General features: G+C 43.4%; 1 protein-coding gene across 4 annotated transcripts in view; it reads left to right on the top strand.

Annotated features, from left to right (window-relative positions):
* Positions 1-22,923, top strand: part of SETBP1 (SET binding protein 1) — a 382,886-nt gene that overhangs the window by 182,087 nt on the left and 177,876 nt on the right. For all 4 annotated transcript variants that reach the window (XM_002808161.4, XM_028837859.2, XM_028837860.2 and 1 more), the window contains exon 3: positions 6,974-7,027. In XM_002808161.4, coding sequence (XP_002808207.3) covers positions 6,974-7,027 — 54 coding nt within the window. The remainder of the gene's footprint in view (positions 1-6,973; positions 7,028-22,923) is intronic.

Raw genomic sequence — 22,923 nt, 5'->3', positions numbered from 1 at the left:
AAAAATATAGGCAATCAAGACCAGGCTTGCTTGGAGTTATGTGGAAAGTTATTATTAGTCATCCTTGTTGCTCTTTAGGAAGGGAGCCTAAAATTAAGACTGTGGGTGTCAGTGATTTCAGGTTTAACCTTTAAAATTTCATGAGGCTGAGAGCATTTAGCAAAAGGACACAGTTCAGCTAGGATGGCAATTTTGAGTATATAACTTGCTTCTTAGGCTGGTAGGAAACCAGCCCCTCGGTCTCTACACTACCCATCCACTGCCACCCCCACCCCAATGCCTTGGCCATTAGAACTAATGCCTTTTGAATTGGAAGATTGTTTACTATTAGTTAGGGTGTGGATTTGACTTCAGCCTCACTGGAATGGGGAACTCACGTAGCAGTCTGAGTGGTCATCTGTCCAAATTCCTATTTGTAAGCCAATAACAGATCCATAGTACAAGACTGTCTCATTGTCCTCCCCTCTGACCCTCTGATTATTAATAGAAATTCTTCCACAAAGTGTAAACAAGTTCTTAGAGGTGTGTATTTTGAAGGGACAGAGGAGATAGTGTCCTTCCGTCTTTTCTTCAGCCTTGAGGTGACAGGGATGCTTTAGGGTGCTGGCAGGGTAGAGCCAAAGGGAAAATGGCATTCATTTCATAGGTGGTAAAATGAGACCTGCATAGGCAAATGATCCCATGACAGATCCCATATTGAGTTGCTGCAGAACCAGGGCTATGACTCAAGTCTTTTTTTTTTCCCTCCGAGTCCAGTGCTCTTTTGTATGACAGTGTTTCACTTATCCTTGGAAAGAGTGGCAACCTATTGGTTCCATTTTACCTACCTTATTTTCCAGTTTCCAGATTTCCTTCTGTGATCCCAATGGATTTGTGGTCTCCTTCATGGTTGGTCGTTTCAGAACGTTTTGCTTGGTAGAAGCCCTCCGTAGACCCCTTTCCTTTTCTCTGTCTTGACCCCCGACATATTTGACAATTCTTCCTGCCTGTTTCAGAATCCCCAGTACCCAGTATGGCTGGATATTAGAAACTTTCTTTGGGTTGCATACATACAGTTAGATTTTTTGTTTCTGATTTTCCACTGGGTAAGTCACTTTTTCTTTCTGTGCTTCAGTTGCCTTTTACAATGGAGAGTGTGGGGCTAGTTCATCTCAAGCAGCCCCCAGCACACATATGATTAGATGTTTGCCTCAGCTTGCTGGAACAATTTTCCTTACCCGTAGGCTGTTTTGAACTTTTTTTATGGGTTGAAGGGTTGGGGTGGGCCTGAGTTCAACTTCCATTCTAGAGCCAAAGTAAGAAGTGAGTAACACTTTACAAAATAAAGAGGGAGAAAAAAGGTTCATTTCCTACATTGGAAATAGAAATGAAGGCAGATTGAAAAGAGTAGAGGTGAAGTAGAAGGCTTACTAAATGCAAGGATGGTACATTTGAGGGTAAATTTGAAAATGGGTCATTTGCTGTCCTCAAGGCCAGCTTCACTCTGTTTCTTTACCTACCTACCTAGCTACCTATGCATCAATCCATCTATCTATTCATGTGCCAGCATCCTTTGCTTTGGCCCATAAGAAAGGAGATATCTGGGAAGAGCAAATGACTTGGAGTATCCCCAGGGCCACCAGTCTTCAGCTTGTCCAGCTGCATAAGATCCTTCTGGCCAGATGTTCAGCATGACCCACACCCTGCCTTTTGTGTCAGTGTCCCCCTTCCCGATGCAAGCATCTGCATTCAGCCAGAGCAATTGGTGCAGATATGTGAGGCCCCACTCTATCCAGATGGAGTATGCATTTTTGATAAAGGGCCAGGAGAGGGGACATGACGGTTGTTGCTGGGGCAGGAGGACAGAGAGGAAAAAATGGAGTCACCTCCTCCCATTCTGTGTGAAAGTTTAGAAGCTATAGACGTTTGTAGGGAGCAGGGCAGCTGTTTAAAGGGACAGCTTTAGACTTGCAGAGGTCACAAGGGAATGCTAGATGCAGCTGTACCATAGGTAATTTTGGGTGGGAGATGCAAAGAGAGAATCCCATTCAGAGAACAGAGTTTGAAAAAGACAAGGGAGCAGAATGTCACTGCTTAGGAAGCTGAAGGGATTTCCACTCTCGCCTCCTTAGGGCCCCACAGCATCCTTCATCTCCCTTCAATTCTCCTTGTTCTCCAACCCTCCCCTCAAGCTCAGAGAAAGAGAGAGAAAATAAGAAAGCAACATGAATTTATGCCAAGAAAGAAACTGCAGCTTCTCAAAAATGGAAGGCAGGGTCATCCTCCTAATATTTTGAAAGTGGACTGTTCCAGAGAGCAGCAAGACGTGTCAGGAATGAGATTGTTCTGAGCAGGGCCTCAGGAACACTGCCGGGCTCCACCAGGGAGATGAAAGAATTTTCTCCTTCCTTTGCCTTTTAAATGTAATTCTGTCTGCCCTCTCCACCCCGCACACCCTGTCGACCCTCTAGGTGAGAGCAGTGCAGACATTTAGCCATTCTGGGAAAAGACAGGATCCTTTTCATTAACTTCAGCCTGATTGGAGTCCCTAGGGCCATGGCAGATTTCATTTTCCTCCCTCTCTGCCTCCGTGTCTTGGATCCCCCCCCAACCCCCGACACAGCAAGGCTACCATGAGCAGTGAACTGTTTCCCAATGGGATGGAGTGGAGATGGGTTCAAGCAGGGGAGGCAGTAGAGAAGGGTCTGGGACGTGCACTTTTCAAGGCAGTGACTTTGAGGAGGGACATGTATACTTCCTCCCCATGCTTCAATTTCCCCTGGATTTCTGAGCAAATCTATCCCAGCTTTAGGGTAGAAATCAGCAGCCGGTTATGTCTGGTTGTCAGTGATGGACTGGACAGATATAATCTCTAGTGGAGGTTTCTGCAGAGGTGCTCGGGTTAGCAGACTCAACCAATCCCATTGTTAATTAGCAGTGTGATCTTGAAAATGTCACTTATCAGCTTCTTCTGCAAAATAAGGACTTAGTCTGGAGTTTTAAGGTATGTTTTAGTACCAAACATTGGTTTTCAACTGAAGTCACATACAAGAACCAGGGAAAAGCAGAGCCGCTCTGAGTGAAGGTAGAGAGACAGGCACAGTGTGAGCCCTTTGTCTACACGTTTTCTCACCCCAGTTTCCCAGCAGAGGTGGCTCCTGAGCCCACTGGGGACACACTGATTTTCTCCTCTTCTCCAGGGGCCTCCAACTGCCTCCCCAAGACCCTTACACTAAGAATGGAACTCTTCTGCAATATCCTGATGTAGGTGGTCTGTGATCTTTTCCTTTATTTCTAATCCACACTTGAGCACCATATATTAGTGCCTGACGTTCAGCTGTTTCTCCATCCCTTGGTGTGGAATTTGTAGACTTACGGGAAGTAATCTGCTTTGAAAAGGGGAGTGCTCAAGATGCAGGGCCTATGTTTGACCCAACAGTCCATGCATTTGGTTAGAGCGTGGTTAGAACTCAGAAAGACCAAGAAGGCAGAAGGCCAGAAAAGCCAGAAAAGCAAGGGGTCATGGCGTAATGGTGAGGAAAGACACACTGTTGTACATACCGTTTTCAGGACTCATTGTGAGGAGATGTCACAAACCTTGCCTCTGGTTGTTTCCCAGGTCAGATAACACCTTCAATGCATGCTAGTTTGTGAGTTAAACTTTCCGAATCTCCCAAGTAAAGGAATCCAGATAGAAGTTATTTGAGTTCCATCCCTGACATTATATCCCTGCATCCTCCCACACATCATCAGATGCGCTAACACATCTGAACTGGGATGGGCCCATTTAACATTTTACTGTTTCAACCAGAGCAAGGGGTGAGACCCTGATCTCTCCCTGGTGATGGATTTATTCACCCTTCAGTTTCTTTCCCTTTTATACTGTTCTTCCTTAAATTTAACCTCCAATTTCTACACTGAAGCAGCACCCAATATTCTTCTAGTAAAACCTGTAGCGGCTGGAGAAGAGCTTGTCCCCAGTGCCTGAGTTGATTAACTCATTCAATTATTTGAGTGCCTGCTTCACACAGCAAATGTGCTAGGCACTGAGTGCTGTTTCCTTTTGTTGGCTTGGAAGATATCTTTAGCCTGCCTCTCACACTTCTGTTCTCTAGGCTCAGCAATTTAGGTATTCTGGTCCTCACCTCTGGGCTGACAATATTTCCACTTTCCTTTTAAGTCATTCGGCAAACAGGTTATTTAGTGACTAATTGTATATCCAGACTCTTCTCAACACGTTGAGATATGCAAAATTTACATAAGATAGAAGCCATAGTCTTTTTAGACAGGGTCTTGTTGGGCATGTTCTTGTTAGGTGAAAAATAGACGAGTAAAAATACATGCAACAGCATGAAACAAAACTAGGAAGATCTCTGCTTTCTGCACGCCCAGGGTCTGAAGAATTCGAGCTCTGAATCTAATATGCTAACACATGTTGGTGGGCGTGTTCCTGCACAGGTCACTCTCATGCCCGTACCTCATCCCAGCATTTTATTTTCCCTCCTTTCCAGCTCCATCCCAATGTTGTGCCCAGCTCAAGCTAAAGGTAAAGGTTTACTGATAAACTCAGATGAGTAAATGGTCATTATCAATTAAATACAAGCATTTCTGCAAGGAAGAGTTAGTTAAGGGTTGTTCGTGGGGATGCATGTTTTATGTTACTTTCTGTGGCTCATTTGACTAATATTCTGGCACTCAGGTTTTTTCCTGTGCCACATCTCAACAAATGGTCTCCAGTGCGCTATAATTCAGAGGCATTTTATTATAGAAGAAAAAGCATGAGCTTTGGGAAAATATAGTTGGGGATTTAAATCCCAAATACATGTACTGGCTGTGAAACCTAGAAAATGTTACTTAGCTTCCATAAGTCTCAATTTTCCCATCAGAAAAGAGGAGATACCTTCTGTCTCATGGAGGAGTTGTGAATATTAAAAATGAAAAATTACATAAAGCAGCACCCAGAATGCCAGCCACCCAGGTGATCCTCGATGTATCCTAATTCCCTACCTTTCTCCTTAAGGTAGGCTATGGCTGGCACTTAACAGATGCAAATGGAGGTGTGTTAGGATTGGCCATTTCCTTTTTCACATCTTTGCTCTTGCACCTGCTCCCACCTGAAGTGCCTTGCCCTACCACCTTTCCAGTGAATTCAAGGCCAAATGCAAGCTCCATCTTATTTCAACAAGCCCACCCTGACTGCTCTTGCTTCATTTCCCCAGTTTGATGCTCACACTCGACTACACTCTGCTCCCACTGATGTACACGTGTCTGCATGTCTGATTCTTCCACCAAACTATAGGTTCCTTGAAGGCAGGGACTAAGTCTATCATTACATTTCACCCTTAATTCCTAGCATGTGGCCTAATGGGTTGTGGCTTGGCTGTTTCATTACAATCGGAGGGGTCAAACCAGCTCTCCACCAGGATGGTGCTGCCTGCCACCAAGATACCTTCCACATGGGGGAATCTAGCCTGCAGGATGGGGAATGTGGGGTTGGGGAACAGCAAAGTGTTTACCTTCTCCACCTCTCTTCTGCTGGATCCTAGCTTCAACATCACTTCAGCACCATTTATGGCAGTCATTTAAGGAAGCTAAAAAATCCAGTTGAGCTTTTGCGAAGGCTGGAGGCCCTGGGGCTCAGCATGACTTCTTCTCTTTCTTGACCCAAACAAAACATTGTTACAGCAAACATGAAGTCTTTTCTATTTTTCACAAATGCTCTCCAGGCCTAACAAAGCTAGCAGTCACCCTCCTTGAATCAAAATAAGCATCTGCCCTTTTTCTCTTTATCTTACACTTTCCCAGCATGTATTATAAGAATGCGATTATTTTACTAATTAGTCTTATATTTTTATTTAACTTTTTTGGTGCAAAACCCTGGAAAGGATGCAAAAATATTTAAAACCTTAACTTTAGTCTTTAATATTGATTAAACACAGAGGTGCAGAAAGTCCATATAACTGACTCTTACTCTTTTATGTTGTGTATGATTGTTTGAAGCATAAATGATAAAAACCTAAATAGTGTATAAAATCATAGGCAGCCTATGACAAAGGGAAACTGAGTCACATGTAGCTGTGAAGAGGAGAGGGTCATTTTTACTGAGCTCATTTTTTTGTTTGTTTTAATAAAGAAAAAACGGTCGGGCACAGTGGCTCATGCCTGTAATCCCAACACTTTGGGATGCCAGGGCAGGCATATCACCTGAGGTCGAGAGTTCGAGACCAACCTGACCAACATGGAGAAACCCCGTCTCTACTAAAAATACAAAAATTAGCTGGGCATGGTTGCGGGCACCTGTAATCCCAGCTACTTGGGAGGCTGAGGCAGGAGAATCGCTTGAACCTGGGAGGCAGAGGTTGCCGTGAGCTGAGATCATGCCACTGCACTCCAGCCTGGGCAACAAGAGTGAAACTCCATCTAAGAAAGAGAGGGAGGGAGGGAGGGAGTGAGGGAGGGAGGGAGGGAGGGAGGGAGGAAAGGAAGGAAGGAAGGAAGGAAGGAAGGAAGGAAGGAAGGAAGGAAGGAAGGAAGGAAGGAAGGAAGGAAGGAAAAACCCTTGTAGAGGAGATGGACCTTTGTTTCTGAAGCAGTAAGTCTTGTATCACAGACCACTTTGATAGCAGGAAGAAAGCCAGGGCCCCTCTCTCTAAGGAAATATATACATCTACAGATTCACACATACAATTTCAGGGAGCCATGGACCATCCATAGCCCATGGTTCCTAATTTAAGAGCCTCTGAAGAACTGATAGCACATAGAAATAATTTAGAGAGAGCAGCAAGAGAGAGGTGGTGAAGTCAGAGATGGAGCACAAAGTGGGAAGGCCACTGAGCCTAGATTCCCGGTCCAGAAATCTCACATTTGTCTTCTGCAATCCCACTTCTGTAGCTCTCATCCAGGCTATGGTAAGTCCATTGCTGGTCAGTTGTCATGGGGATACTGTATGCAAACTGAAAAGTGTCACTGAGAAAATTTCTTTATTTTTTTCCAGCTCCTCACAGCCAGTGACCTTGCAGCCAGTGACCTCAAAGGATTTCAGCCACAGGTAAGTTCCACTGATGCTCTTATGAAGTTTGGAAGAGTGAAATGCTCCACAGTTTGGCGGTCAACAAGCACTCTTGGGGCCAGGACAGAAATCCCAACCTTGGATTTCTAGCTTCTTTCCCTCGAAATGCTAACTGTGAGAATGACCTGGTAGCTTTCTCTCCTCCTCCAGCTCCTCTCATTCCAGCATGGACAAAACCACCTCTTTTGGCTCTTTCATTCCTAATATTGTATAGTGGAAAAATATATAGAGATCAAGATGCTGGGAATATTAAGTGTTGGGGATTCAGCTTAGGAAAGGGTTAAACCAAAGGCGGCAGAGGGTGGGATGGGGTTGGGGTTCTCCCCTGTATTTCTCTCTTTTTGGACAGGACACTCACATTTCTGTAATCTTTGCGGCAAATGCCTCACAGTCAAGGCCTGACAGCCAAGTTAATCTCAGACTCCTGCAGAGGCAGACAGTTGAGGTTGGCTGATCTTGGTCAGGAAATGGGCCGCTGTTATCTCTGGCCAGAGTGGTGTTTGGAGGTTACTATGGGCAAACTGTGTGAGGGTGTAGGCAAGGGCTTTCTGGAGACTTTTTTGCAGGGGTGAAGATGGACATCTTCCTCCCTGTCTCTGGAAAAGGAGTCTATACACAAACATATAAATACCAAGACACATACAAATCCCAGCTATACAAAAGCCCTTGTTTGCTCACACAGAGCCCAGTATAGGTAGAACGTATACATAAAGAAAGATAAATCCAACGGTGATCATTAGGGGACTTGGCCCTTGCCCTGTCCCCCTTGCAAAATGAAACTTTCTGTCACCCTTCAGCTCAGTGCCTGCCTCAAGGTCTCAGTGCTGTACCTTTGTGGGAAAATACATTATAGCTAATGGCAGTGAACTTCCAGGGGTCAGCAAATACTTTTCTAATTGCAGGAGTTTCATATATTTGGAACGTGTTCTTCTTTAAAGGTGTTTCACATCCAGGAGCCCACTGCATCCTCCCTACCCTTCTCCCAGGTGAGCCACATCCTGTGTGTACCCTCTCACTGCTGAGGAACCTGAGGACCCAGTCCTGATGCACAGTGGCCCCAGATCACACAGAGAGCTAGGAACAGGCGACAGTGGGAGGCCGGAGGAAGAGAATTCACAGAATCAAGGGCTTCATTGGTGGGAATCAAAGATGGATTCACACACCAGTGTGGGGTGTTGTCATCTCGTCTTGTTGATCCTCCTGTCTGGAAAGTAGTGAGTTTTTAGACAGACGTGGCCAGTAAGCCTTTTTTGTCAACCATCGAAAACTGTTAATTAATTACTTATTCACATGTTTACGCAAACTTCCAGTTTGGCTAAGGGAATGTGAAACAAAAACAAAAGAAAATCCACATTTACCACCTACCCCACTCACCTCTGCACCTACGCTCATACATGGTGGCAATGCCAGCTAATTATTTTGTTTTAATCTGAAAATTTATAACATTAAAGAAAATTGTGTGGTGCCATTTTACTGCTTGAAAAGGACACCCGGTAGAGACTGAGTTTATTGGAGTTGTGTGTGTGTGCGTGGTTTTGGCATGGTTTCCTTCTGAGCTGAACACGTTCTGTCCATGTTTGTTGACCTACACTTTTAGATATTAGATTTAAACTAATAGAGCGAACTTTCCAGTGAAGGAGAATTTAGATATATTTAAGGTTCGTGCATAACATTTGAGAGCATGATCCTAGAAAGGCAGCTCCCAGGCTCCCCCACAGCCAGCCCCACAGCTTCCAGTGCAGATGGCTCGCTCCTCTGGTTCTGTTCAGCCCTTCCATGTTATTCCATTTGTGTGTCATCCCCCTGAGGCTAGAAGCATAAATACATATTTTTCACTCCTCAGGATGCCTGTTCTTGAGGCCAGGAAGTCCTGGGAAACTTGTGGCCAGGGTGTAATGCCCAGATCAAAGTTAATTCTCTAGTGAAAGGTTCAGATGTGTCTCTGGTCAACACCACCCTTTTGGGTGCTTTTTAAAACAGAATCAGAAAGCTGTCCACAGGCTTTGCACTGTCCCCTCTAGCCCCACTGCACCAAACTGCTGGCTTCTGTTGTTAGGTTTCCCCTTCTCTCTTTGGGTTTTAGATGAAACTGAGTCTCACACCATAATTCATGGGTGTGTTCCCCTCCAGGACCCATCATTGACTGGCAGGAGGGGACTCCCTGAGGACCCCTCCCAGGGATAAGTATCTGTCCTCTCAGCTTTTGCATAGTGCCCACTTACCACTTGAATGTAGAGGTTTTCTGTTTGTTTTTCTTGATGCTTGTTCCTGCCTTAGACTCTTAAGGAAGATAGTTACAAAATCTTCGATGATTTTGAATGTGTGTAGAGTCGAGTCTGTATTGAGCTGGCTTTTCTGTTCATTTGTCTCTGTCTTCTCTCCGCATCCAGATGGAGAAGAGGAAGGTAAGGAAGTGAGTAGCTGCCTTTCTCCTCATGGTTATTGGTTACTAAAAATGCCACGCTCATTCCTGGAAATAAACACATAACTTTTCAAGATGAGCCTGAAAGCCCGTTTTTCTAAGGTATTATGTTTTAGCGGGGGGCGATCTCCCCAGAGACTGGTGAGCCTGGCCTCTGGGCCACAGGGTAGAGCTTCTGCTAGAGTCAGGCCTGGTGCTGGTAGGCGGGTACTATTCTCAGCAAGTTTTAAAGGCACAGATGGAAAAGCTTCTCAAATTCACACCTAACCCACCCTGACTCTTCTACCTCCAAACACATCTCCTTTTACTTTCTAACATCCTGTTCTTGCCTTTTGAAGCAACAGACACACTTGAGTACCCTCCTTTCTAAGCCTGTGCGTTATTGGAAATGAGAACCCTCACTTCTTTTTGTCGGACCAGTCCCCTCCATTCCTAAGAGGAATAAGAGCTGACATTTAATTCTCTTTAGTAAAAGCCCAATAACTATATGCTTTCCTCTTCATTTTTCTTTTATTCGTTTTTTCCTCTAATATAAAAGTTGTAAGTGTCTGTTGTAGAAATTTGGAATATACAGAAAACCATAAGAAAGAAAATACCCTATTATTTCACCTCTGGAACATACACAATGACGTTTTGGTGTATAGTCTTCCAATCTTTGTTCTACATAGGCACACACGTCTATTTTTTTTAAATGGTCATATTTTATATGCTTTTTTGTTACCTTATTTTTTGTTGGTTTGCATGCTTTCCACAACACTGGAAAATCTAGCAGCTAGCCATGCTTGCACTAGTTGTTAGTACTGTCATTCATTTACTAGTCCCCTCTTGCTGGACATCCCATTCCTTTTGCAGGCTGAGATCTCCAGGAGCAATCCAAGGCAAATGCTGAGATCCAGTGCCTTCATCCAGGATACAAAGAGCATCCAAGGCTTCTTGGCATTTATTTATTTATTTACTTTTATTTCTCAGTTCCTACAAGAATGTCCAGGCTGCTTAAACTTCGCAGTAAAGTGCCCGTGGGTGATGCCCACATACTTGTGCACATGCTTACGAGGTGGGGGATGTGGTAAGGAGATAGCCATAGCATGGGCACCAAATTCAGATGCATGTCCTGCATGCCCAGCCACCGTGTCAGAACAGTGATGTGACAAAGAACGCCCCCCACAGAGGAAAGCACAGACTAAAGGATTGGGTCCTCACCTGCTACATAAACTCTCTGTTGTCTCAGAGAATAGGGTACTTCCTTTAGGAAAAATGGAGTATTATTTCAAGTGCGGGGCAAATGTAGTGGCTGCCTATGAAGGGTGGCTATTTTTAATGAGTTTCTAAAATGTCAGTTGCTACTATAGTCAAGGGCACACTGTGGTGGAAGGTGAGAAGACAGTAAACCAGAACACACAGGAAAACATGTTTTAGTGCAGAGAAAACAGAACTTTCAGTCACTCAGTTGCCATTTCATTCAACAGGCATCCATGGAAGACCTTTCTGTGGTGCTCCCAGCTATGCACAGACCCTTCCCCAGATGTTGACAGTTCTGGAATGTTCTGCCACCATTGTTAGCTTTGTGACCCTAACGAAGTTATCTAATGTCTTTCATCTTGATTAACTTTATTAAGCAAAGGAGTTGTGCAGCTTATTTCACAGAGAGTATGGGCATCGATGAGACAATGCATGTGAAGGTAGCCTTGTATGCCTGAAATGCACAGTGAGGTATTGTTTTCTTCCACTAGAGAAGTGCAGAATAAATTAATTAAAAATTCAGATGTAGAAGAAATTATATGTCTATGGAACAAGCAGGGAAGTCTTCCCGGCCGAGGTCTTGTTGTACCTGCCAGGGTGGGTGAGAAGAAAGTGAGGCGGTGGACTTGTTCCAGAGCAGGTGAAGTGTGGATGAAGGCTGAGACCACAATGCGGTGCTTGGGTATGTGTGAAGGCTTGGAGTGATTTAATTGCGGAGCCTCAGAGGAGACCATGGTGGGAAATTATATGCAAATTAAAATAGGGCCAAATTTCAGGTCTTAAATGTCTTGAAAATGAAATAATAGTTTTTTTTTAAAAGTCCAAAAAATAAATTGGACTTAAAAATTAACTATTTAAGTTTTCAAACTTACACAAAAGTTAGCATAATAGTGTAATAAACCCGTGTACCTGTTACCCAGTTTCAATGGTATGCTGCTAACAAAGCCCACATTTGTAGCATTTGGTAAGTTCTGTTGTGTAAATACCTCCATCATGACCAATTTTAAGCTATCAGTGGTTTAGCCACCTGTTGGCAAAGTCTTTGACAGTCAGCTCTGCTCCCCAGCATGCCACTGGAAGAGCTGTCACAATTGTTACCATTTTCCAAACTTGTCTATACTCTCATCTACTTTGATTTTTAATTTTAATTATTTGGGGCTATACTTTAAAACAAATCCCAGTCATTATGTTATTTCACTGATAAATAATTTAATTAACTTATCTAACAAATAAGGGCTTTTTAAGAACAATCAGAATGCCATTATCACATCTATCAAAATTACCAGTAATTTTTAAATGTTTTCAAATACCCAGTCCATATTCAGACTTTTCTGATCATTTTTAATATATCATGTTTTAGTTGATTTGTCTGAATCAGGAAACGGAATTTGGATTTTTGGAATCCATCCTAAGACAATGGCAGGCACTGAAGGTTTGAGGGCAGAGAAGAGTCAGAACCGTGATGGACGAAGGTTCCTCAGTGGTTAGAAGGCGTGATGAAACCAAGAGGGCATCCGGCACTCAGCCTGTGCTGTTGATCCATACGAGGAGTAGTGGGGAATGAAGGTGGACTGAGGACCGTGGGGGTATCACAGAGGAGATGAATGCCAAAAAGTTTGGTGGCAGAATTAGTGGACCAGCAGCTGCTCAGTAGCTGGAGAATTTGGGATGCTGTTAATCAAAATGAGGGCCCACGAGAAGTGCAGTGTTCATTCTTGGAGTAAGAATGATTAAGTGTTCAGAGGAGGAAGGCTCAGTCCTCCTCAAATGAACCTTTACTCCACTTTCCTTAGCCCCCACAATTAGTCCTACTTGGGGATCATCAGAGGACACAACCATCTGCAGAACAATCCTGGGTTCCATGGGTCCTCACCTAGAAGTTTTAACGCAAAATCCCCAAGTATTCTGTGAGGAGAAGCTACTTTTTAGGAAGGTGTGACTGTGGAGTTTCTGCATAGAGAGAAATCCTGGCTGTGCTTATCTCTCAACAGAAAAGGAAGGCTGAAGCAGGGCAGGGGCTGTGACAGCAGCTGACGTTTCAACGAGGGTCTGTGTATCGGATTGCTACATTTGGGCATTCCTACACTGGGAAATGGGAGGCAAGTGGGGAGTTAGAGTCTCCGACAGCTCTTTTATTTTGTAGAAGGGAATGTCTGAGTTCCCAGGTTGCTTGTTCTTCTAGGGTTGATCATGTTTTTCAGAACAAAACCACCACTATCTGACTCAACTCTAAATGGACATCAGCTGTCTACAAGGTCAGCATCAACACTTAGAAAGAGTAAAATTGGGCAGGGTGCGGTGGCTCTCAACTGTAATACCAACACTTTGGGAAGCCGAGGTGGGGGGATCATGAGGTAAAGAGATCGAGACCATCCTAGCCAACATGGTGAAACTTCGTCTCTACTAAAAATACAAAAACTAGCTCGGCCTGGTGGTGCATGCCTGTAGTCTCAGCTACTCGGGAGGCTGAGGCAGAAGAATAGCTTGAACCCAAGAGGCAGAGGTTGCAGTGAGCCAAGAACGTGCCACTGCACTCCAGCCTGGTGACAGAGCGAGACTCCGTCTCAAAAGAAAAAAGGAAGAAAAAAAGGAGTAAAATTGAAGCTCTGGATTTTCCAGGGCACTGAGCCTCATTAGACTCTCAACTGGAGTTTGTGGTAATGCATGTTCACCCTGCTTTTGGCTCAGTACACATATGCCAAGGACTTACTGAGCATATATAGATGCCAGAAGGTGTTCTTTGAACTTTACATGTATTTTGTCATTTAATCCTCACAACACTCTGTGAAATCAATAGGAACATTATCCCCATTTTACAAGTCAGCACACAGGCACAGAGAAGTTAAGGTCACCAAGCCTGTATGTGCCAGAAGTGAGATTTGAACTCAGGTAATCTGGCTCCAACATCTGTATTCTTAACCACTTATGCTATGCCATCTTGAATTAGATTTATCTCTACAGTGAACACAGACCAGTGTGACCACTGGTAAGTGCAGGACAAGTGGCTGCACCTTCATTTTCGAAGATTGTGTTGAGTTTCCTTGATCTTTGACAAGGTCCATGAAAAAGCAATTTCTTCATCTGAGTAATAGAGGGAATTGCTGCATAGCATTTTGAATCCTTCTACCTTGGCAAATACTTTCGTATTGTTCTTGTTCCTGTCCTTCCCCAAACTCTCAAAGGGACAACCACAGTGGTGTTTGTCCCTCCCACAGAGGAGGAAACTGATATGAGACAGAGGTAGCCTGGGCCAGCAGTGAGGATACGGGTTGCTTGTTTTGACTTCACCACATAATATTTACTTTGCTGTTTAGGGAAGAGCCATCCCAAAGCAAAGCAGTGTATAAGGAAATACTTCAGCTGCTGCTTCCTTACACCCTCCCACATCCCCACACCCCTATTTTAAAATGGAATGAGACACTAGAGACCACGAAAAGCTGCCATCCCCAGCCTTGGCTGCAGACAGGAATTATCAGGGCAGTTTGAAAAATACGGGAATCCAGTCCTAACCCCTGCAGTGTGGATTGAATTGGTCTGGGTGGGGTCTGGATGTTGGTATTTTCAGAAGCTCTCCAAAATCTAAGTCAGCCTCCTCATTTTCTAGATTAAAGACTCCAGTAAGGAGGAAGTCTGGAAGAGAAGAGGAGGCCAAGGCGTCACATTCAAAAAGCAATTCCTGTCCCAGGAACGTGCCGTGTGCTTCTCATGCCCGCAGAACCCATTCCCCACAAAACCCGGTTCTCTCTCTTACTCTTCCCTTTTCACGGTGAACCTGCAGTCTGGGCACAAGAAGTATAAGTTAGCATGGATTCTGTAAAGCCCACACCTGTGGTCATTCCCTGTTCTTTCCATTCAACAACTGAGACTTGCCCAGGATAGTAAACAAGTGAGTGACAGCATTTGGGCTTATGGTCTTCTCTGCCTGCTTAGCTAGACATTCTCTCTGGGTCTAAAAGATAATCCAAAAAGATCCAGCTTCACAATGCTGCCCTGAAGAGATAATGCATTAGGCGGCCCCGATGCAGCGTTCACTGTCTTCCGGGGCAGGCTTGATCCCAAGAGTTTGCCTGCTCAGACGATCGCTTAGTAAACACATGCCTTTACTCTCTAGGCCTTTTTTCTAGCTTGCCTTGTATCACCTGTGCCATGGATCTTTGCTCTCTGACCCCACGCTATGCAGACTGTGGGCTCCAAGCCACTGCTGGCCTGTTGAGTGTGTGTCGCTGGTCCACCATGGGATATATTTAGAAACTTTTATAGCAATTTGACGTTTTTGTGATATCCAAGCATGTGATTGTTTTCCTACTGATTTGTCTTTATAGTATTTTACCAAAGTTTCCATACAAAAAACATGGATTAAGGACAAAACATCTGGTCCTTCATCAAAGATTGTTTGACAAGCTCTGTTCTAGTTAACCCACACTGAGCTTTCCTAGTATTAATAAAAGAGTAGGATTTGGACTCCTCGTTTGTTTTTTCTTCTTCTACAAGCCTATATGTGAATATTTGTAATAGGAATAATGTTCACCCTCCAAAAAAAAGTGGTTCCGCTCGTAACAGTATCTTTCTTGCTATTTTTAGGATAACTGCACGCAACGTGTATCTTTTCTCGTAATTCCTAAGGAAACCCATTTAATTATTTTTCTTATCAAACATGTGTGACAATAACAGGGCATTTTTAACAAAAATATTTGCCCACGTGCATACATGCACCTCACACTGAAGCCCAAACGGACACTTTTACTCTTCTTACATGAAATCAACAGTTTCCTCCCACAAGTATACATTTTTTGCACTGCTTGCCTTGATAGTGTTTTTAGTTGATTTTTTTTTTAACCAGTATTGGCATTTGGTCCTGGAGAAAGAAGTTCTCCAGGTGTTTTCCAGAAAGTCTGGCATTTCCGTGGAATATTCTGAAGTCTTAATAAGTTCTCTTGGGATACTAAATCTCTAGACCTCAGTGAATATTTTGTTTTTTAATTCCAAGACGTTCTGACCATCTGAGGGCTGTGTGCAGGTGGGCCTGACTTAAAACAAACCTAATGTGCAGAAGGTCACATGTGAGAAAACTGAGAGACGACAGGTGGGTATTGGCGGGGAGGTGGTTATTCTTATGCAGAAAATTGTTTCCACTTGATCAAGGAAATCAGTATAAGTCATCCCTGCTAGTATATTCAAATATGATGTCATATTTCAAAATCTGATTTACACTCAATTTTTTCAGAACAGAAATATAAACAAAGTGAGGCCAACTGGTTGAATTAACTTTGAATGATGCCCTTAGCAACAAGGGAGTAGGAGTAGATGATGTCTGTGATCCCTTGAGACCCCAAAGATTTACTTATTCTGTGAATCCTTCCACTGTCTTTACATCTTCAGTTTTTCATCCGGTTTTTTTTGTTTTTGTTTTTGTTTTTTTTGTTTTTTTTTTTTTTCCTCTTCAATCCTTTTGGTAAAGTGGCCTAAAGATGAGCTTCTTCAAACTTCTCCTGTAATTCTGCTCACTTGAGACCTGGGGTTATTGATGTTTTGTACTGTATCTCTAATGTCTGTGTTTATTACTAGATTTAGTTACAGCATCATATTTTCCTGTGTCTAAAATGTTAGTATGATACATGACTGTGCTCTATACATTTTTAGGTCTAGGAATGACTCCTGCATAGTAAATGCAAATTCACAAACCACCTTTAGGGCTTGAGAGATTTCTTTTTCTTAATTCCTTTATCAGGGTAGTTCCAAATCTCCCTCTTGAGGATGGAATAGGCCCATCTCCACAACAAATAAACAAGCTCACTTTTTTAGTTCCTTCCAACCCCACTACCTGGCTCCCACTCTCACCTTTTTGTCCTTCCACCTATCTACCCACCCCGTTTCCTACCATGTTGTACCAGACAAAAGACATCCACTGAGAGGTGTCAAGAGACCTCCACAAGAGAGGGGCCCTCGTAGTGGAACAGCTTGCAGCTCTCACGTGGCTTCTTCCAGACGTCTGCTTGCTTGTGTTGTGAGGCTGGGTTAAGACTGCAGACAGCCTCCCCTTCATTTTTTGGATATTTCCCTGATAGTGGCCATCCTCTTCCACCGCCCTCCAGCTCTGCCATGATTTCCTTTGTACGTCTCTCACCTTCCTAAAAATATGCACCAGAGTTATTGGCAGACCTCATGTTTCTAATGGGTGACCCAAGCCAATGATGCATGGAGGGAAAAACTTTGCGTGATGTTGTTGTAATCTTTACAGCTATAAATAGTAAAAATTGATGCTTGTTTAGCAACAAAGCATAAATCTCTCCCAACTTTCCCAACTTGCTGTATCCGGTATCAAGCGCAGAGAACATTTTCCATTACTTTATAGTTTGGTAGTTAAGAGCAATGATTTTGGAACCAAACTGATAAGTTTGAATGACAGGTTTGCCCTGTACTAGCTGTGTGACTTCTGTAAGTTATTTGACTTTTGTGGCTAGAGTCATCCTTAGTAGAGGAAGGATACCTACCCCATGGGGTTTTGAACAGGATTGAAGAGATAGGCCCATAGAAAAGTGTCTGGCATCTAGTAAACACTCCACAAATGTGCACTATAATTCTTATTACTCTTATAAATTACATAACTGAAATTGATCTTGGACTGCTGAAATCAGGGTTAGAGCACAAATTTTAGCTTCCCAAGACCATATGACTAGAGTTTGGGATTATCCAACAGGAAAAACAAACAAACATAATAAACCAAACCCACAAAACCTAGATTCACCTAACCTTTCACTAGGCTGTTTATGATGCTTGCCATTTTAAATGAGCAGAGATAAACACTGTAGTCCTGGGAGAATGGCCCTAGGAGAGGAAGCAGGAGGACAGCGACTGATGAGAACAGGCTGAGGGATGCGTAGCGACCATTTCACCAGGAGAAGGGAACACCCCACATGTGCCTTCATTGACTGCTTCCTTCTCTTCCCACCTACAGCACTTTCTGAACTAACATTTTATCTTTCACTCATGGAGGAGGAATAACCATAAGGCACTAAAAATGATTTTTAATAAATGTATCAGTAGATCATTCAACCATAGGGTATTGCCTCATTTAAGCAACTTTCTCAGGCCCAGTGATCCTCCACGTATTTCTGGAGGTCCACTTTGGCTCCTACCCTGTGGAAGATTCACAGGTGCAGTGATTGATTGCCCAGAAACATCAGTGAGGAACCAGACCAAAGGACATTTAGATGTTTAGAGAGACTGCACTAGGACTTGGGAATTTTTTAGGATTTTATATGATGACTTTCACACCGCTAAATTCAGTTGCTTTCATATGAAAAATAAGAGAGGATTCAAGAAGTACGTAGGTTTTGGATTTAATGAGGCATCAGGGGAGTGAGAGGGCATCTGCAAAAAAGAGCCATCCAGGCTGCAGAACTCTTGTTTCCAGCAAATAGTCCATTGTTGACTTGGTGATAGGGCAAGTAGTTTGCTGATGGAAAAAAGAGAGGTCTGTGCCAGGCTTAATTGTATTGTGAGAAAATGCAGCTGGCTAAATTTGGCTTCCCGCCTTTGATATGTGTAAGAACAGAATTACCAAAGTAGAGAACATGGAGTGAGCATTGTATTAGGCTGTTCTTGTATCATTATAAACAAATACCCGCGACTGAGTAATTTATTTAAAGAAAAGGTTTAGTTGGCTAATGGTTCTGCAGATTTTTCAGGAAGCGTGGTGCTGGAATCTGCTTGGCTTCTGGGGAGGCCTCAGGGAGTTTACAATCATGGCAGAAGGTGAAAGGGAAGCAGGCACATCACATGGCCAGAGCAGGAGCAAGAGAGCGAGTAGGGGCAGAGGTGCCACATGTTTTAAATGACCAGATCATGTGCGAACTTAGAGCTTGGGTACTCTTATCACCAAGAGGACAACCCAAGTCCTTCATGAGGGATCTGCCCCCATAGTCCAAACTCCTCCCACAAGGCCCCACCTCCAAGATTGAGAAGTACATTTCAACATGAGATTTGGGCGGGGACAAATATCCAAACTATATCAAGCATGGGTGTAAATCCACTCTATGTGCTTCCAGCCAAAAGTAGATGCTCAATAAATATTTGTGGGACCAGTTCTAAGGCTGTTTATATACCCAGGGGTCAAAGCAAATCCCTTAACAAAAATTCAGGGATACAAATTCTGACATTTCTGTAATGCTTTCTGGCCTTGGGATCATATCAAAAAATGTCTTCTATTACACATCTTATTTTCGGAGTTAACAAGTTTTGTGAGCCTATTTTAGGACCATCAAATTTTGGATGTTTATTTGTCACTCACCATGATTTTATGGTATAACAGGAATGTTCAGGTACCTCTGGAGGTGGGACCAAAAGTGGACAGCTTTGAGTTAAATCAGCTTGATTCACCCACCTCAAACCCATTGCATTTTTGGTTTATTGGCATCTGGTGAACAGTGGCCTAAGGCAGGGGTGGGTAAGAGGAGAGGCGGGAGGGTGTTGGCAAAAAGAAATCTCAGCCTGCAGGCATCTAGAGAGACAGCACATTTCATTCTGATAAACTCCAGCAGAAAAGAGCAATCAGCTAAACAAGAGCTGGACAAATTAAATGGCTGAGTATTATTTCAAAGGAGAGCTCAGGCAGCATCAGAAATTCCCCATCAGCTGTAATAACGCCAATTACTTTGCCAATTGCAGATTCCATCGTGATGTGTTTAGTGCAATCAGGCGTCGGACTCTTGCAGGGGCCTGATGGGTTTTGTTTACTCTGAATGTACATTTGTAGAGAATCTTTTGCACCTAAAGGCTTAGAGCTCTGAATGTCCTTCGCTCGATCCAGATTCATACACAGCTGAGGGAGATTATCGTTGAGATAGAGGCAGGGGCAGGCTGGACCCAGTGCCCCCGCCCCTCACTAGAGAATGCCTGGGATTTAAATATAAAGAGCACAGCTGGGTTTGGTGGTTCTTAGTAAATGTGGCAATCTCCAGAAAACCTCTCTGTAGATTAACCAACCAGTTAATCAATATATATTTCTGATTACGAGCAAGGCTTCTTGGCATGTTGGAGTGTCGGACAGATAACCATTAAGCAGCAATAACAAACACGTAGCTCTGGGAGGACAGACTTGCCAAGAGTTCATTAAGCATTAAATACTGACAAATGGGGGTGCGGGGGTTTTCATTGTCTCCCTTTGAGAATCATTTGGTGGAATGTCAAACATACAGATCATTTCGCATATGGAAAGAGACCAGTAGAAAGGAAGGTATCTACTGCCCTCCCCAATATTTTAGCGGAGAAAACAAAATTTGGAGAGTATACAGGAACATTCATTTTTTGTTTACGTTTGGCTCCATAGAAATGAATGGGTATGTGACTGCCGCTACTTTCAGAAGTGAGCTGCGATTCTCCATTTATACCCTCAGTGCAGGAAGGTGCTAATCATGAACACTTTGGTCAGGCTGACAGCTCAAGTGGAAGCTGTATCTGTGACTGCTGGGGGTGCGGACGAAGCGCTAAAGGCTGATTTGATTCCACTTGTGCTCAGCTGTCATCTGGGGCCAGAGCCTGAAGGAGAATGGGAAGCTATTCTCTTCCCTCTGCTGTGTGACAAGCAACCTTTGTGTCTTTTTTTTTTTTTTTTTTTTTTTAACCTGCCTCTTTCTCCTTTACACCTATGATAAAGGTCCCTTTGCTTGCAAAGAAAGAATTCTCCAAATTGAAAAGCAGTTGCCATTGCCTCATAGTGAGTGACTCTTGGACTCCTCAAGCCCTCCCTCCCTCAGCTGTTGCTGAGGGCTCCCTGTTCACAAGGATGGGTCAGGTCCTATTTTAGATGGGAAGGCAGACATGGGAGCAGACAGGAAGAATAGGTCATAGGATATCAGATTAGGCTGGGCTCATGCTATAGGCTTCAGCAGCCTTGCAGATCATTTATTCTAGGGGTGTGTGCGTGTGCATTCACGTGTATGTTTTCCCTAAAAAGAAGTGCTTCAGCCAGTGCATTTGGTTTGACACCAGTGTTTCTGCAGCCACCTCCTGTTCAGATAATGTTCCTGGCTCTCAGATAAGAGGCAGAGCTTGTTTCCTGCACACACTGGGGACAGGAAAGACTCTTAGAAATCATGACATAATATATGAAGCAGTAAATGGAGGTGAGGGCATCAAGTCTTGTCACATGTACTTGGCATCAGTAACTTCACCGCCTGTGGCAGAGATGCTGCCTTCTCATTCGCATGGAATGGAAAATATTCAGTGATTGATCTCTTTGTCTGTAAGGAGATTCATTTGTTCACATGTGAACTCAGAGGACGTCTCTGACTTGATAACATAGCCTCCACCATGAGAAAGATGTTCTGAGATGCAATTCATCAAAAGCAATCTCAGTGGGGTGTGATCCTGTGTCTCCCCTCTTGAGGCTAGGCCAGTCTTAGAGGCTACTAATGTAGCTCAGCCATGAAAATAAATTCTCTTCTTGCAGCTAGTATTCTTCCTCCATCTTTCTCCACAATGTCTTTGAAATAAGTATATAAGCATGCCATTTTGAGAAACTTGGCCCTTGTGCTAATCTTAGTAACTCCACTTTCCTTAAATATGTATCAGCTAATCAGGTTGTCTGTCACCATATTAATTCATCTCCCCTAGATATAGGACTCTCTACTAAAACTTATGGCCAGAGAGCCTTTCCTTACATACATGGAACAATTAGGGTCATTCACTAAACTTATTTACAGGACATAAAACAATAAACATCCTGGCTAACACAGTGAAACCCCACCTCTACTAAAAATACAAAAAAAAAAAAAAAAAAATACCTGGGTGTGGTGGCGGGTGCCTGTAGTCCCAGCTACTTGATAGGCTGAGGCAGGAGAATGGCATGAACCCAGGAGGCGGAGCTTGCAGTGAGCCGAGATTGCGCCACTGCACTCCAGCCTAGGCGACAGAGTGAGACTCTGTCTCGGAAAAATAAATAAATAAATAAATAAATAAATAAATAAATAAATAAATAAAAATGGTAAATAAAACAAACAGCCTATGTTTATGAAGCAATTTTAAGTGTTTTCTTATACTTGGTAAGCACTAGAAATGTGAAATAGGCAAGAATAATTAACTCCATTTTACAAAAGAAAAAGTAGACACTGAGGCAGATTAAGGGATTTTTTTTTTTTTCCCAAAATTCTCGGCTGTTAAATGGTGAAATGGCAGAACTGGAGTTAAAACCAAAGCCCTCACACTCTAAGATCTCTTTCGCCTTTTGTTCAGTCATGAGACAACCAGGAAGTATATATTATGTACCGATGGCATCTTTATACATTTCTCTTTTATGTATACAAGAGATTTAGCATTTCTGCTAAACTAATTGCTCCCCAAAGGAAAACTAGAACCAATGGGAGTTGGTTGAAAGAGGCAGATTTTCAGTTTATTTAGGAGAAATTTCCCAGCAACAAAATGAACTCACTCCCATGTGCCTAGTTAGCACCCCATCTCTGGATGCTTTAAGTAGCATCCAAAGGCAAAGCAGTAGACTAGAGGATTTTCTACAGGTACACAATCAGCGAGAACTGAGGTTGAATCACAGCTTCAACACTGGCTAGCTCAATGACCTTGTTCAACGTGGATTAGTCTTCTGATCCTCAGTGTTCTCATACATACAATGGAGGGAACGATATTCACCTCATTTGGTGTAAGAAGGATTAAGTATACATGTAAGAGATCTAGCGCTTTGCCTGTAATAGAGGCCTTTTTCAATAAATACAATTGTAAAATCCTCTCCAGCCTGGCCTTTCTCCAAGTCATTGCATCCCATATGTCCCCTCTTTCTCTGCCAGTCTTCCCAAGGCTTTTGCCACCCTTTGCATGGATGACGAAAGTTGGCCCCAGCAGAACCTTCCCATGGCAGCATTGGGAGCCCAGAGGCCATGATTCCCACTCCCAGTTTTGGGTCCAGAACTTTCGTAAACTGACTTTGGATTCAGAAGCCAGAAGAAGGTCATTAGGCAAAATGGAACTGGAATCCCTAGCAACTGAGTAATTCACAAGTATGCCATCAAGGGAATAGTTTTGATGGTTGCCAAAAGATGATACATGGAAAATGTGTCAGTGAAAATACTCTTGTTTGAATAAAACTTCTTTGAGTCTGTTCTACTGTACCCCTGCTGGCACCTTGAAGAGTCCCCCCCCCCCCCCGCTAAAAATAAATGGCATGGGTAACTGGGTCTCTCAGTATGTCATAAGTTCAGTGCCT

The sequence above is a fragment of the Macaca mulatta genome, chromosome 18 (genome assembly GCF_049350105.2).
Source record: "Macaca mulatta isolate MMU2019108-1 chromosome 18, T2T-MMU8v2.0, whole genome shotgun sequence".
NCBI classification, from domain to species: Eukaryota; Metazoa; Chordata; class Mammalia; order Primates; family Cercopithecidae; genus Macaca; species Macaca mulatta.
The sequence above is the reverse complement of the archived record's forward strand: the minus strand, read 5'-3'. Positions and strand labels throughout refer to the sequence as shown.